The sequence below is a fragment of the Dendrobates tinctorius genome, unplaced genomic scaffold (genome assembly GCF_039654945.1).
Source record: "Dendrobates tinctorius isolate UK_male_01 unplaced genomic scaffold, ASM3965494v1 ptg000030l, whole genome shotgun sequence".
Classification (NCBI taxonomy): domain Eukaryota; kingdom Metazoa; phylum Chordata; class Amphibia; order Anura; family Dendrobatidae; genus Dendrobates; species Dendrobates tinctorius.
In genome coordinates, this window is record NW_027361698.1 from 35,649,310 (window position 1) to 35,666,380 (window position 17,071).

The 17,071-nt window shown below is 43.8% G+C and overlaps 1 protein-coding gene and 1 long non-coding RNA gene across 5 annotated transcripts in view; one reads left to right on the forward strand and one right to left on the reverse strand.

The window, feature by feature from the left end:
• The window catches only part of NUDT6 (nudix hydrolase 6), a 47,256-nt gene that overhangs the window by 27,321 nt on the left and 2,864 nt on the right, over positions 1–17,071 (reverse strand). For all 4 annotated transcript variants that reach the window (XM_073572035.1, XM_073572034.1, XM_073572033.1 and 1 more), the window contains one exon: positions 6,345–6,400. In XM_073572035.1, coding sequence (XP_073428136.1) covers positions 6,345–6,400 — 56 coding nt within the window. The remainder of the gene's footprint in view (positions 1–6,344; positions 6,401–17,071) is intronic.
• Positions 9,767–11,370, forward strand: LOC141086202 (uncharacterized). Its single transcript, XR_012231535.1, has 3 exons — positions 9,767–10,062; positions 10,144–10,294; positions 10,617–11,370. It is a non-coding gene; the product is annotated as an uncharacterized lncRNA (long non-coding RNA).

The following is a 17,071-nucleotide window of genomic DNA, read 5'->3' on the forward strand; positions in this document are numbered from 1 at the left end:
ATCCTAGAACAAAGAGTGTCGATGGATTTCTTCCCCATGATTCCTGCGGGCTTAAATGAACAGTTGAGTTTCACTTCCTTCTTGTAAATAGTCTATATCTCTGGGTTTAAGTTTTTAAATTGTGTATCCTTTTATCCTTAATTTTAGTTATTTGTTCCTTTTGATGATCAGTATCATCGAGTTTGATTGAAGGTGTCTACATTGGAAAGAATTCCCAGCCATTAAATGGCTTTTTTCCCCTTCCATTTCTTTCTGCCACTGTGGTACCGAACATTATGGGCAGCAGTAAGATCTATGTCAGACTACATTGCAATGGATTAATGGTTTTCACTCCCCTTCCCCTTCTTTTTAATTATCTTAAATGATTTTATCACTGTTCACATTTGGGCTACGTATGGCCCTTATAAATTCCTCGGTTACATGTCACTTGCTGTGACATACAGTTGTGGCCAAAAGTATTGACACCCCTGCAATTCTGTCAGATAATACTCAGTTTCTTCCTGAAAATGATTGCAATCACAAATTCTTTGGTATTATCTTCATTTAATTTGTCTTAAATGAAAAAACACAAGAGAGAATGAAGCAAAAAGCAAAACATTGATCATTTCACACAAAACTCCAAAAATGGGCCAGACAAAAGTATTGGCACCCTCAGCCTAATACTTGGTTGCACAACCTTTAGCCAAAATAACTGCGACCAAACGCTTCCGGTAACCATCAATGAGTTTCTTACAATGCTCTGCTGGAATTTTAGACCATTCTTCTTTGGCAAACTGCTCCAGGTCCCTGATATTTGAAGGGTGCCTTCTCCAAACTGCCATTTTTAGATCTCTCCACAGGTGTTCTATGGGATCCAGGTCTGGACTCATTGCTGGCCACCTTAGAAGTCTCCAGTGCTTTCTCTCAAACCATTTTCTAGTGCTTTTTGAAGTGTGTTTTGGGTCATTGTCCTGCTGGAAGACCCATGACCTCTGAGGGAGACCCAGCTTTCTCACACTGGGCCCTACATTATGCTGCAAAATTTGTTGGTAGTCTTCAGACTTCATAATGCCATGCACACGGTCAAGCAGTCCAGTGCCAGAGGCAGAAAAGCAACCCCAAAACATCAGGGAACCTCCGCCACGTTTGACTGTAGGGACCGTGTTTTTTTCTTTGAATGCCTCTTTTTTTCTCCTGTAAATTCTATGTTGATGCCTTTGCCCAAAAAGCTCTACTTTTGTTTCATCTGACCAGAGAACATTCTTCCAAAACGTTTTAGGCTTTTTCAGGTAAGTTTTGGCAAACTCCAGCCTGGCCTTTTTATGTCTCAGGGTAAGAAGTGGGGTCTTCCTGGGTCTCCTACCATACAGTCTCTTTTCATTCAGATGCCGATGGATAGTACGGGTTGACACTGTTGTACCCTCGGACTGCAGGGCAGCTTGAACTTGTTTGGATGTTAGTCGAGATTCTTTATCCAACATCCGCACAATATTGCGTTGAAATCTCTTGTCAATTTTTCTTTTCCGTCCACATCTAGGGAGGTTAGCCACAGTGCCATGGGCTTTAAACTTCTTGATGACACTGCGCAAGGTAGACATAGGAACATTCAGGTCTTTGGAGATGGACTTGTAGCCTTGAGATTGCTCATGCTTCCTCACAATTTGGTTTCTCAAGTCCTCAGACAGTTCTTTGGTCTTCTTTCTTTTCTCCATGCTCAATGTGGTACACACAAGGACAGAGGTTGAGTCAACTTTAATCCATGTCAACTGGCTGCAAGTGTAATATAGTTATTGCCAACACCTGTTAGGTGCCATAGGTAAGTTACAGGTGCTGTTAATTACACAAATTAGAGAAGCATCACATGATTTTTCGAACAGCGCCAATACTTTTGTCCACCCTCTTTTTTAAGTTTGGTGTGGAATTATATCCAATTTGGCTTTAGGACAATTCTTTTTGTGTTTTTTCATTTAAGACAAATTAAATGAAGATAATCATACCAAAGAATTTGTGTTTGCAATCATTTTCAGGAAGAAACTGAGTAGTATCTGACAGAATTGCAGGGGTGTCAATACTTTTGGCCACAACTGTACACCTGAGCAATGTCACTTGGCCATTTTTGATTTATTATTGATCTTGAGTTTTATAATTTTATTTTTTTTTCCTGGTTTGCAAATTTTTATTATTTCACATGTGCACTTTAGGGTATCCTTTATAAAGCATGTAACTGCGGTCATGTGCTTCTTAAGGTCTACAGTATATACAAGTATTATATTGCACCAAACAGTGTATATTACATTGTAATATGTACACTTATACACTGTAGTGATGAGATTTTCATGTTTTGCACTTTCTGTAGAAGTTTTCTAGCATGTAATATTGTTTATTATTTACATGCGGCTGTGATCTGCTGTCCTTCTGGCCATTTGTTTCGGGGGGTGGTTTTTGCTGTGTATGTGGAGGCGCGACGTGGGGGCGTGCCTCTCTGTGGCACTGACCTCTCCCAGTGTGCACATCTTGAAAGCGATGCGTTCCGGAGCATCACTGACGGCACCTCGTGATGACGTGAGCGAGTCATTGACGTCATCGGGATTTTCTCCGTGACCATCAGCGTCTATACTAGATCCATTGTACAGCACATGCGTTAAATGAATTAGCTTTATAGTGATACCATGACTCCACCACATCCTCTGAGTGACTATAAAGTTTACATAAGCACTATGCACTTTTCATAAATTATGACCCCCCACTCCCCAGTGATGTACTTGCTTGTTTCTACCTGATCTTTGCTTTAAAAGACTCTATAACTGATCTATATGTTTGTTATATGTGTGTACATGACTATTGAGAGTTTAATAAAAGATTATTTTTATCCACAATTTTGCATATTTACTAGTTATCTTTAGTCTCTAATCCAGTTTTGGAGTGTCCTTATTCTGTGATTCATTAGGTCCCTTATATAGGCGCTGGGTCCTGTTATATACTGATATGGTTTCTGTTCTGGTGATAATATTTCTTACAATATTGATATGCACATTGAATAAGATTGGCCGACCTCGATCAGAAATGTGTACTATAGGCACAATTTGGATGGTCCTTTTGACCAATACTAGGACAACCCCTTCTTGATCTAGATTTTTGGGGTAGATAAAAAAAAAAGCCTATACTCACCTCCCACGGCGCCATCCAAGCAGCATCGGCACTCGCGGTCCTGGGGCTCTCGTGCGGCTGCATGACATGTGAGCCCGGCGCCCAATCAGTGCTAGCATCATTATCTCCGCCTTCGTATGAATTGAACATGAAGAGGAAGTCCGGGCCGCAGCTGACCTCCGACTTTCTCTTCATGGTCAACAATATTTTTCTGTAGTTTTGTTGGCCCTGGTCACCAGTCACTACAGGATTATAATTGTAGATATTGGGGCCTATGGAAGAACTGGAGACTCTAGTCTTCAATTCTTCCATTATGGGTCGGCGGCTGCACAATAACCAGTTGGACCTACCACCACATCAGCTTTTAGGCTCCAATATTGAACCTGTGTCTTATGTCCTTGTTGCAGATGAGGCCTTTCAATTGACCAGTCATGTAATGAGGCCATATCCCTGTAGAAACCTGAACCACCGGCGCAGAATCTTTAATTTGCGCCTATCATGCGCACGACGACTGGTGGAGTGCACCTTTGGCATTCTTTGTGCCAAATGGTGGGTCCTTCAGTCAGCCATTCAGCTGAGTGAAGCTAACGTTAATGAGGTCATTAAAGCATGTGTGATCCTACATAACTTCACCCGAATACATGATTGCTTCTCATCTGATGGTGCTGAAGTTGTGTTTGGCAATGTGGGTAGGCCTAGTCAACATGTGATCCCTCCCTGTCGTCCGCTCTCTGGACTCAAAGTATGTGATATGTTCACTAATTATTTTATAATAGGTGCTACTCCCTGGCAAGAGAATGCTATATCTATGTAATTGTCATTTTTTGCTTATATAAAAGCCTGTTTGTTCTTGAAGTTTGTGTGCGCTTTCATTTACATTGTGTAAAAATTTGATGTACAAGTTATGAATTAAATAAGATACCAAACTCGTAAATTTCTAACTTTTTATAAAGCCAAAATATAACTTTTGAAAATAAATACCATACTTAACTCATATGGCTTTTGTGCCCATACAAATTTGGGCAAACTTTTTTTTGCATATTTGTGAAAACAAATCGTTAGCAAAATACAGAAGTTTGCGTTAGCAAAAGAACACAAAACCACAATTTATAAATTCTGGTAGCTTTGTGGTTGGGATGGCGGGAGTCCAGCCTCAGTTTGTTGCTGGGTTTGATGCCCAACTTGGCCGTCACCCTGTGTGGGTACATATTCTGGCCCAGGATGGGTTATGTGGCCAGGATCCTGGTGCTGACTATAGAAGTGGCCAGAGGGATATTGGAGATGATACTCCTGTGGATTTTGGTAGCCACGTGATTCATACCCCCCAATATGGCCATGTCGACCAAAGCCAGGTTGGGACCAGCCTCCAACACTGGGTCTGATCAAGTGGCCATATTGGGCTGCCATTTGTGCTTGTGGAGGCCAATGTTGGGTTGGGGGTGGATTGGGATGTGGTGTAGGCACCCGTGGAGTTGGTGGCTCAGATCCTGCACTTCTGGGTTTGGGGGAACTCTGAGCTGGTTACAGGGTGACACCTGCCATCGCTCCAAAAACCTCATATGGGTTATTGGAGGGAGTGCAGGCATCAATCAGCATTTGAATGGATCATCGCACACGCAGTCTGACCTCCCGGGGTAGTGGACTGAGGTACCAGGCCAGGCTGCCATCATCCTGGGCAGCCCTGGACAGATAATTTTACACCCCCGTATCGACATGCCTCCTTGTGTCAGAGGCAGGGATGTCTCTCCTTCTTCGGCCACGGTGGGGTATGACGGCAGGCTGGGGTGAGGCCTCAAGAGGCACAGTAGGGCTGCTATTTCCCTGGTCCTCCAGGCTGCATGATGCCACTGCTGGTGCTGAGGATGGTGGAGGTTGTGGGATGCAGCTCGAAGGCTCAGAAGATGGGCCAGCCACCTCTTCACCTCCCTCAACTGGATCAATAATGGCCTCCGAATCAGACCGTCTCCCTCTCAGTGAGGTTGGACTGAGTTCTGTTTTGAAATGTGAAAAAAAATAAAATTGTAAATATGACCCTAAATAGCATATGTGAAATGTGGTGTGATTTATATACTTACGGTCTGAGATCCAGAATGGGAGCCAGAAATGACAGCCGGTCATAATAAAGATATTTTCTCTTGGTCGGTGCTGCATCCCCACTCCTGGCCCGCTGCTGACGTTCCCGCCTATATTGGTCGCGGTTGCTGCACCAGCATCTCATGACATCTTCCACTGCAATGTCGCACAATAATTTATTAGTACATTGCCAATTTTCAGAACACTTTAACATATAGTTAACAGTGCCATATTACACAGAATGGGCAAAACCTACACATATTATTTTAAGGTCTAATGGGAAAACGTGTTATTTTGCACATTAATAGGATTTTTAATAAAGGATAGAACTTACGAATTTGTTGCTGGCACTCATGTGGACGGTCCTCATAATCATTAAACATTTGGACACAGATCCTCCTCCATGCCGCCTCTTTTCTGGCCCGGTCTGAATAATGTGCGTCCCTCTGGTGCCACAGTTCTGGCCTCTCTTGGACCAGAATGATAAGCATTTCCACACTGATGTATGTGGACACGATGGTGGACTCCGTGGAGGCGTTCTTCCAAGATGTCTGGAGAGCTTTCTAAGCTAATTAGCATGTCAAACCTTCCTGAGTCCATTTCCTGTCACCTGGAGAAGTGTCGCGTATTTCTCCCAAGTCACACGCATGGTCCGTGTGTAATCTGTAGTTTTCTCGACCCCATAGACTTGCATTGGCGTATTACGGGCGTAATACGCTGACAATCGCAGAATGCTGCGATTTTCTTAGCCCATATAATTCGACTGAGAAAAAAAAAAAAAAATAATAAATCTGCTGATGGGAGCTGCCCCATAGATTAACATTTGGACGAGTGCAATGCGTTGTTTTTGCGCTAAGCACTCGTCCGTATTTCTCACTGGTGTGACTCCGGCCTTATTGTTTACTGCGCGTTGTCTAGGTTACTGGCCTCTGCAGGGGTAAAGCTTCCACTGCTTCCATCATCACAGAGAGCCCATCGGACCAGCAGTGTGACTATGCCAATGGTCCAAACTGTCAATCAAACCGAAGTGCACCGCCCACGAGCATCCAGGAAGTTGGGAGACAGAGGAGCGGTCCGCTCCTGAAGACAAGATGAGACAACCCATTTCAGAAAAATACACAGTTTTTCATTAAGAACTTCCATACCTTATTTTTGTCCTGTACAACCAGTACTTTCCCAGAGATTTCATCCAAAACAGCTCCTGGAAAAGATGAGTGATTACATTAGGTACTGCTGCTGAGTACTGAAAGCAACAATAATAGAAAAGATTCAGCCTCACGAATTCACATCATACTTAGTATCAATTTCTACAGTCAAACAATGAGAAAAGGGTGAACTATTAGGATCTATTCACAAGCTGCAGCAATAACAAAAATAAAAAAAGCAATGAGTGCAATGTTTAAAAAGTAGAGAGACAAGCGTCTGATACCCGAGTACTCCGTGAAATAGAGACTAATGAAGCAGCATAAGATCAGTAAGCAGTCTAAATGAACGAAGGCAGCATTGGCAGTGCCATAATAATGAGTCGCCTGCTTCTGTGTGATCGGCCTGAATGATTGCAAATGCTCTAGGAGTATAAAACTTGCCAATTACGCTACAACATCAGAGAGCTGCATGAGCGAGGAGAGCAAGCACAAAATCTTTGACACTTCATCTGCTATCAAATTGCTAATATAAGAACGAGCGCTTTTGTAAATCTATCACAAATTTCAGCATTGAAAAAAAGAGCACTAAAGAATTCAGATCTTAGAACATGTAGCAACATGTTTGCGGGTAATTTCTTGGGATGTCGCCCTCTGCTGGGAAAAAAAAATAAAACAATTTGCACTATACTTCGAATGAACTCTTAGGGTATGTGCACACTTTGCGGATTCTGCTGCGTTTCCGCAGCGGTTTTGGGCCTGCGGAAACGCTGCAGATTCTGCAGCGTTTTACAAACCCTTTATTTCCTATGAAAATAAAAAAAACATGTGCACATGCTGCGGATTTTTCCGCGCGGTTTTGCTGCGGTTTACAATCCGCAGCATGTCAATTGTTTGTGCGGTTCTGCTGCGTTTCTGCACCCATTGACTTCCATTGAGTCACGCAATTCCGCAGCAAAACCGCAGAGATAAAAATATCTGCGGTTATTGCTGCGGAATTGGGTGAAAAAACGCAGCAGAAGGAAGTGATGTCGGGAGGAAGAGGAAGTGCGTGGGCGGAGTGTAGGGAAGAAGAAGGAAGTCGCCATAACGTCATGGAAGGCTACCGTCGCATGGGGATCGATGTGGGCCGTCTCATAGATTTGGTATGTATGCATGTATGTATGTGTGTGCGTCAGTCTGTGTGCGTCAGTCCCCATGCGACGGTAGGCCCACAATTGTGCTCAGTCGCTGTATGGGAGAGTAGTCCCTGCGGCGACCGTGCACAATTGCTCAGTAAAGGGTTAAAAAAAAAAAAAAAAATACATGACACATACAATAAAGGACATACAACATAAACATACTCACCACATAGCGATGCTCCTGCCGTTTTTCATGGAGTTTTCCGGTGTTCGGGTGCTCCGGGACCTCACTTTACGGCAATGTAGCTGCGTGTGACCTTTCCCACGCAGCATTGCCGTAAAGGAGAGTACCGGAGTCAATGAACTCTGGTAAACTCTCTCACGCATGCGCAGTAACACTGCAGGAGCTTAGCTCCTGTCAGTGTGTTTCTGCAGCCATGGAGGATGGTCACATCTCAGGATGTGACTGTTCTCCATGGCAGATCGTCGTGGGACCCTCGTTTATGGACTGCGACGGAACAGGGAGTATAAATTTGATTTGTTATTTTTAATTTTTTTTCTAGGAGAACGAGGGCGTTGGATTGAGTGAAAAATAAGAATTTTTTGTCAAAAACTTGTGTTTTTTTATTTCATTAAATTTTTTTTTTTGGTGTCTGTGTTTTATTTCAAAATTCCCTTTTTTGGATTAATAATGGATCGGCGTCTTCTTGACGCCTCTCCATTATTAACCGGGCTTAATGTCACCGATGAAAGGTGACATTAACCCCTTCATTACCCCACATCCCGCCACTGTGCGGGAGTGGGAAGAGAGGGGCTAAGTGCCGGAATTGGCGCATCTTTGATGCGCCGGTTCTGGGGCGGCTGCGGGCTGGTATTTGTAGCCAGGGGGGGGCCAAAATCCATGGCCCCTTCCTAGGCTATGAATATCAGCTCACAGCTGTCTGCGTAGCCTTTCTGGCCCTAAAATATAGGGGGACCCCACGTAAAAAAATTTTTGGGTTGGGACCCCTTTTTTTAGAGCCAGAAAGGTTACGCAGACAGCTGTGGGCTGATATTCATAGCACGGCTACAAATATTAACCCTCAGCTGTCTGCGTAGCCTTTCTGGCCCTAAAATATAGGGGGACCCCACGTAAAAAATTTTTTGGGTTGGGACCCCTTTTTTTAGAGCCAGAAAGGTTACTCAGACAGCTGTGGGCTGATATTCATAGCACAGCTACAAATATTAACCCTCAGCTGTCTGCGTAGCCTTTCTGGCCCTAAAATATAGGGGGACCCCACGTAAAAAAATTTTTGGGTTGGGACCCCTTTTTTTAGAGCCAGAAAGGTTACTCAGACAGCTGTGGGCTGATATTCATAGCACAGCTACAAATATTAACCCTCAGCTGTCTGCGTAGCCTTTCTGGCCCTAAAATATAGGGGGACCCCACGTAAAAAAATTTTTGGGTTGGGACCCCTTTTTTTAGAGCCAGAAAGGTTACTCAGACAGCTGTGGGCTGATATTCATAGCACAGCTACAAATATTAACCCTCAGCTGTCTGCGTAGCCTTTCTGGCCCTAAAATATAGGGGGACCCCACGTAAAAAAATTTTTGGGTTGGGACCCCTTTTTTTAGAGCCAGAAAGGTTACTCAGACAGCTGTGGGCTGATATTCATAGCACAGCTACAAATATTAACCCTCAGCTGTCTGCGTAGCCTTTCTGGCCCTAAAATATAGGGGGACCCCACGTAAAAAAATTTTTGGGTTGGGACCCCTTTTTTTAGAGCCAGAAAGGTTACGCAGACAGCTGTGGGCTGATATTCATAGCACAGCTACAAATATTAACCCTCAGCTGTCTGCGTAGCCTTTCTGGCCCTAAAATATAGGGGGACCCCACGTAAAAAAATTTTTGGGTTGGGACTCCTTTTTTTAGAGCCAGAAAGGTTACGCAGACAGCTGTGGGCTGATATTCATAGCACGGCTACAAATATTAACCCTCAGCTGTCTGCATAGCCTTTCTGTCCCTAAAATATAGGGGGACCCCTCACCGTCACTGCCATTCCCCATCCGAAGAGCCTTCGTGCTTCTATTGCGGAGGGAAAAAAAAAAAAAAAAAAAAAAAAAAAAAAAAAAAAAAAAATCGCTGCTGGTAGCAAATTAACTTTATTCCTTTTGTCAGCCTTGGCCTTTCAGTCACAGAGGTGGCCGGCACGGCGTCAGTCACGGCTCACTGTGTGACAGTGTAAATCCACAAGGAAAAAATAACGTGCCAGGTTGCGGTTCTTCACAGAGGCTTTTTTTTTGACTTGTGCATTTTTTATTTATTTTTTTTTTACATATTTTTACTATTTTCACTGAGATTAGGTGTAGCGTTGGGTTAGGGTAAATTTTTTTTTTTATTGCCGTAAATGCTTTTCCCTTTTTTTTTTTCTTTTTCTGGTAAACATAGTATTTAATGATTGTAATCTCTACATTGTAGGTCCGTGATTTTCAAGCCATATGGGACCCTTCTGACGAGGCCTACAAGGACCGCTATTACCGGGATCACTGCTGGACCAAAGTGTTACGCCGGCTGTATCCTGACTGGGATTCGTGTAATAATGCTACACAGTTGCAAATTGGTTATTCAAATCTTCGCTGACACTACAAAAATAGGTGTACCTAAATATTAGAATTAATGTTTTGTTTTTTTTTTGGTTTAGAGAAAGATGTCAAGCAACGATGGAGATCCGTGAAGGACAGATTCCATAAATATGTGGCAAGCTGCAATAAAAGTGGATCGTCTCCTACCCGACACTCGTTCCCTTTTTATGAGGAACTACAATTTTTGTTAACTGGCCGGACACTGCGTAGGTAAATGTTTTTTTTTTAAATAAAAAGTATTTTTAAGCTATCCATCCTCTCTTTGTAGGTGGTATGACAGAATTGGCTGCGTATGCAATGCTTCATACAACGCCACCGTTATTTTTATTTGTTGTGCCCACATAGAACAGCATAGTAGAGGAGATGTGATGAATTTCCCTCTCCACTATGATAAAAACTGTGGAGGTTGTAGAGCTACGTCCCTGGACACGTGTTTTGTCCCCACAGCATGTCGCTTGTCTTGCATTTGCACTGTGTCTCTACAAGATTAGTATATATTATATTAACATTATGCTTTTTTTTCCTAAAACAGCACTCAAGGCAATATTGACCCTCCGGCAGAGGAAGATTCTGAAGAGGCTTCTGGACCTTCAAATGTAGCTGCTGTGACCGGTTCTTCAGCTGGTGAACATGTTGCTGGTGCTGCCCCATTGTCATCAGATGCTGTGGCATCGGCTTCCACCATTGCTGAAAATAGTTTGGTAGCGGAAACAGTTAGAGGAAGGGCTGGCGGTACGGTGTCAGGACAGCCCAACCAAAAAAAAAACAAAAAAAAAAAACGAGGATAAAACAATCAAAGCCGCTAATGAGACGCTAGCCTTGATAAAGAGGTCTAGCACGGAAGACGAATTTGATTTTTTTGCTCTCCAAATTGCAAACAAGGCTCGCTCCCTGCCACCGGATCGCCAGAACATTTTCACAAGCCTGGTACAGATGTCGCTTACAGCGTTACATGATCCCGCACCGATTTTGCCGTATGATGAAATTTTGATGTCCGTGTTAGGACTTTTCAGAAAAAAAAACCAAGGCCAACCACTAAATGCCCAATCTCAAGGCAGTCACCCATACACAACTGAGCTGCTAGGTCCCCCACCAAATCATTACACTCAGGACGCAGCAACAAACTATGGGTACTACCCACAGTACCATAATTTAAACTAAATAAAGTTTGTGGCTGACATTTTTGTTGTTGGGCCAAAATGTTGTTGGCCATCTGTTCTCTTTCACATTGAAAAATTAATTACAATGTTTGTAATAAAGTTTATTGTTTTTCAAATAAATTTTTATTTGAAAATTTACTTTGTGTTCTTTCTCTAAATTCGAAGGGGCCTAAACTACGGCTACATATGGCCAGTGTCATGGGTACATCCTGACAACACTACTGTGTAGATTCAAACTATGGTGATGCTGTTACGGGACTATGGTACCTAGATAATAAACATGACCTAGTGAAAATTTAAAAATGAGGTCCATAACATTATAAATTTAAAAAATTTTTTGGGCGTAAAAGGATACATAGAAACTATAATTCTAGCCTAGGATATCATACCACTAATTGATGATTATATAATAACTCCAATCTGTAAGGGCAACTCAATAGACAGACAACAAATACACCAAATGTGTTCAACCAATCCAAAAACTTTAGTCATGCATTACGACAAAGTTAAGCACAAAAAAAATTTCACTTGTGCACAAAGGTGTAAACATTTTATTTTAACATCAGCTTTAAATAACATCTTAGTACATCCAAAATGTTACTCATATATGGTGGAGAATCAGGCCAGGACGCCCGACAACATGGAAGAAAGTAACCAAATTGAATTAAGTGCCAGTCATGGTAAACTAAGCGGATGGGCAGTATTAATGGCTGATTCCAGCCAAGGTACTTAGCAGGTTGAAATAGGTGCTCTAACCAAAGAGGAAGATTTTACAATATTCAAGATGAGGCAAACATGGCTCAATGGCCGGTCCCAGCATCCCCAATAGTACATCCTGAGTCCAATCAATAGACCACCGGTATAAAAGTAAAAACAAACGTTTAATTATCCATAGTGGTGGTCATGTGGTCCTGGCGGTGCCCATCGATACGATGTTGTTATCAATCCACCAAATAAAAACCAAAAAACGGGTCCTTCTTTGCTGCCGCTCAACTTCTTCTTCTTGGATCTTTCACAGCTGTTCAGACTGCTCAACACCAGCACAGGAGTATTGCCAGTGCACGGCACCTTGTGGACTCATAAAATAGTCAGTAAATGTTTCTCTCACACGCACACCCGAGTTGGATGGTCTTCCCACATGGCGCACTGGATTACATTGTGGCTGCTGGTACTCCACATCTACCTCGGAGCTGTACTCACGAGCATAGTTGTGGAGTACACAGCATGCCTTAATCACGGTGTCAATGGTGTCAGGATCCAACTGGATGGCAGTGTGAAAGATCCTCCACTGACTAGTCATGATCCCAAAGGTGCATTCCACATATCTTCGTGCACGACTCAGCCGATAATTAAAAATCCTCCGCCGGGCAGTCAGTCCCCTTCGTGGGTATGGGCGCAGCAGGGTGGTCATTAATGGAAAGGCCTCATCCGATACCATCACAAAGGGCACTGGATGTGTGGAACCCGGCAAAGGTCTTGGGGCTGGGAGCGTTTCGCCATCTTGAAGAATTTGCTGTCCAACATGTGATGTTCGCAACACCCGAGAATCCCCAGTACTGCCATAGGCACCAACGTCGATGGCAACAAATTTGTAATGTGCATCAGCCACCGCCATCAGGACCACCGAAAAATACTTCTTGTAATTAAAGAAGCGTGATCCTGATCGTGGTGGCTTCTGCACTCGTACATGTTTACCATCAACTGCACCTATGCAGTTTGGGAAATTGGCCACAGACTGAAAGCCTGCTGCAACCTGCAGCCAAGTCTCCTCGGTTGGGGAAGGCATCACCATGGGCTGCAACTTCTGCCAGATGACGGCACATGTGCACCTCACAATTTGAGAGATGGTGGATTTACCAACTCTAAATTGGAGGTGTAGGGATGTGTAGCTCTCTCCTGTGGCCAAAAACCTGAAAAGAAAAAAAAAATAATTAGAAAAGTCACACAAAAATGTACTGTAACGTGTCAGCATGTATGGCCGCTATAAAACGCCTTTGATGTCTTCTATGAAGTATTCTATGTTGTGGCAAACAACCAGGTGTAAAAAGAAAGCTGGAAAGAAACACGCTGACATGTACATAGACCCATTAATTATAGTGTGTCTACCTGTGTCAGTGTCTACGTTACATGTTCCCAATATAATAACCCCTACCGGATACACTGATGTGTGAAAGGGCCGTAATGACATTCTAAGCGACAATTATTTACTTACCGCAAGGTGATGAGCAGCCTTTCCTCAACAGTGATCGCCTTCCTCATGAACGTATCAGCAAATGTAATATGAGGACCCAAGACTTCAAGCAGATGATCAAAGGCGGCGATTGGAAGCCGGCAGAAGGACACAAACTTTTCAGGATATCTTCAAAGTAAAAAAAAAAAAGGTTAATAATGATTACATACTTTTATACACATTTTACATAGTAAAACTGCTTGAGTTATTTTACAACTTACCTCCTCAAATCATTATAAAGAACGTTAAAATGCCCTTTGTCGGTTCGGTCGACTAAGAGTGGGTGCACCCAAAATTTACATCCTTGATTTCTCCTTCTGCGCTGCTGCTGCTGAGCCTAAAATAAAATTTTACATTTAGTAGACAGCACACTCAAAAAACAGACATGTGAACCATTTTCTGATTCATAACCCTAATCACATAAATACTCGTAATCAAAAACATAATATAAAGTCTGAATTCACAAACGACAACAATCCAAAATGTATTCATAATCCAATCAATAATCACAAACCGAACAAAACTACAACCCTAATCCAAAACCCAACCACAACCCTAATCCCATACCCAATCCATAATCCCATACCCAATCCATAATCCCATACCCAATCCATAATCCCATACCCAATCCCAAGTCTATATTATCCAAACACTAATCAATAACCTAACCCAATCACAAGCCTAATCCTAATTACAGCCATATAACCCTATTCCCAACAAACCCCAATCCTATCCACAATGGAATCCCAAACAATCACGGTCCTTATCCCAAAAAATTTAAACTCAAACATCATCAAACCCTATTACCTGCTCTCTGTGCTGCATCAGGATTTCCAGCAAACACCCCAGCATGAGGATTCTGAACGGCCTGCGGACCATTTGGCGCTGCACGCTGAAATCTTCATCCCGCTGGGCACTCTGCTGCTCATTTCTGTCAGTCATCATTCTTATTGGTAAAAGCAAAATGGAGGCTGGGGGGGTTGGAGCAGGAAATGACATCACCTTTTTTTTTCTTGAGTACAGTATTGTCCAACTTTATTTAATTTCTTCTAGTGCAAAACCGCAGACAATTCTGCCAAAAAACTGCAGGAAAAACCGCAGAAAAAAACGCACCAAAACCGCACATGCGGTTTCTGCCAAGAGGTGCGGTTTTGTCAACAAAAAAAAAGCAGGGAAATTTACTACGTGTGCACATAGCCTAATTATGGAAAAAAGAAAGAAGAAGGCTTACAGAAGCACGCCCATTAGGTTTTTATTCATTAAATGTGTGTATATAGTGCGCTGTGCTCCGCTTCTCATGGTGACTATCGGCTCACAATAGGGACTGCTTCTTTACATATCATCACAGGCGTGGATTCTTTCCTGTAAGGGTGTGTGCACACGCTGCGGATTCTGCTGCGGATTGATCCGCGCGGATTTAGCAAAATCCGCAGGTCAAAAGGCCTGCGGTTTATCACCTCTACAAAGGAGGAGATGGTAAACCGCAGCGGAATCCACAGACAGAATTGACATGTCAATTCTTTCTGCGGATTAGAAACCGCAGCAAATCCTCATGGAAAAATCTGCACCATCTGCACTGCGGTTTCCATTTCCCATAGGATATTATGGTACTGTACACCGCAGCAGAAACTGCTGCGGATCCGCAGGGCCAAATCCGCAGCGGATCCGCAGCAGAATCCGCAGCGTGTGCACACACCCATAGAGCAGTGAGACTATGGAACCCTCTGCCATATGATGTTGTAATTAGTGATCCACTAAACAAGTACAAGGAGGTATGGAAGCTTATCTATTATTACAGCTTATGGGCATTAGATAATATTAATAATTTAGCAGCAAAAAAATAAAAACAAAACAATGGCAAAACCGGTCATTTTGCTGCAATTTTAAAAAGTGTGGCAATAAAAGCTGATTGTACCATTCCATGTGAAGAATGCCTCCTATCAGGTCCTGTCATTTCAAAATGGTGGTCCAGGACTGTAATATAGGTGATCAATATCAGATTAGGGTGGTCTGACACCCGGCACCGCCACTAACTGGAGCGCCACGCAGGGCCTTAGGTTACTCGGTACTGGGCCCATCGACTTCAATGGGGGATGTCACGGTGACCGGATCCGTGGCCCTGGGCGTCCAGTAATAAAATTGAGGAAAGTTGTGTGATGTTGAAGTGTGACGCCACCTGTGGTATTCTGGTCAGAGCCGACCAGCACTGCAATGTTGTTCCCCTGAGACTGTTGGTGTGTCGCAGCTGAGGTGAAAATGGCTCTCCACAGGTAGAGCAGTAGTCCCAGGGCCGTTGAGATAAGTTGGTGGGGTAGCGTGGAGGGGGTGGATGCAGTAGTCGGGTTGATGATGCAGAAAGAATGGTAGAGGACACAATTGCATGTAGTACAATAGACTTTACTCACAGTTTCGTTCTGCAGTACAGATGCCCACTTCAGTGCTGCGCCCTCCAGGTCAGGGATCCAGTAAACTCCCAGGTAGATGAGTACACCCCTCCAACACTCCGTCAGTATATTCCTTCCTAGGCCATCTCCTCAATGCTGCTTTAACTTCTTCCTTCCTAACAGCATCTCACAGTCAGTGTCCCAGGCCAGCTGCCGCAGATCCTGTCAGAATTCGTAACTCAGGCGATTTCTTGATCCTACGTGGCAGCCTTTCTGGAGAAGGTAACTGTGGAAGTTGGCTGTGGCCCATACAGTAACCACAGCTGTCAGCTTGCTAGTTAAGTTCGATGTTCACTTCACTAGGCTAGGGGTTGAGACCCTTCTGCGGCCTAATTTCTTCCCCCACCTGACAGCTATCAGCGTGGGACTCTAGAAGAATTACTCCTTCCTTCAGGGAGCCTTTCTTTCCAAGCCAATCAGTCCAGCAGCTCCTCCTGACAGGCGCTGCCCCCAACACATCCTTCCACTTGCTCTCCCCCTGAGGGAACTCTCCCAACTGCCTTCAAATCTCCCACTCTTTCTCTAAGCTCCGCCCACTCGCTATCACTCATTGGCTGTTCTAAATCACTCCACTTTCTAAGCGCCTCCCCTTTTACCTACCTATCCCAATAACCCCCCAACACCCTTTCCTAGCCAGTCTGGGATGAAGCCATCCTCCCGAAGGGTACACCCAGATGCCCTGACTAACTAGTTTGTGTGTTGGGTGCAGTGTTAGGAGTGTGGTAAAGTGCCCCCATCTTACCTGGTCGTGAGATACCACACCTCTGGATGAGGTGCAGTACCTCTGTGGCTACTGGACCCGCAGGGGCGCCACATTATTACACATGGTAGCTGGTTTCTTGGCAGTCTGATGTTCACAGTGTAAGTGTTGAACAGCTCAGCCTCGCGCACTGCGTAGTGGCCATTGTCAAGTGGCGCAGCTCAGCTCCCAGTAATGTGAATAGGGTCTAAGCTGCCGTATCAGAGAACTTCCTCTACGCAGTGTATGGAAATGGGCTCTCCCAGATCTGCACATGGGTTACTTTTAGCTGCTGGAAGCCCCCACCAATCTGATATTGATGACCTGTCCTATGGAACAGCCCAGCAATATATAACTGCTGGCCAACACCTTTAATTCTATAGCCTATTCTCATGGGTAATACGCCATGATCAG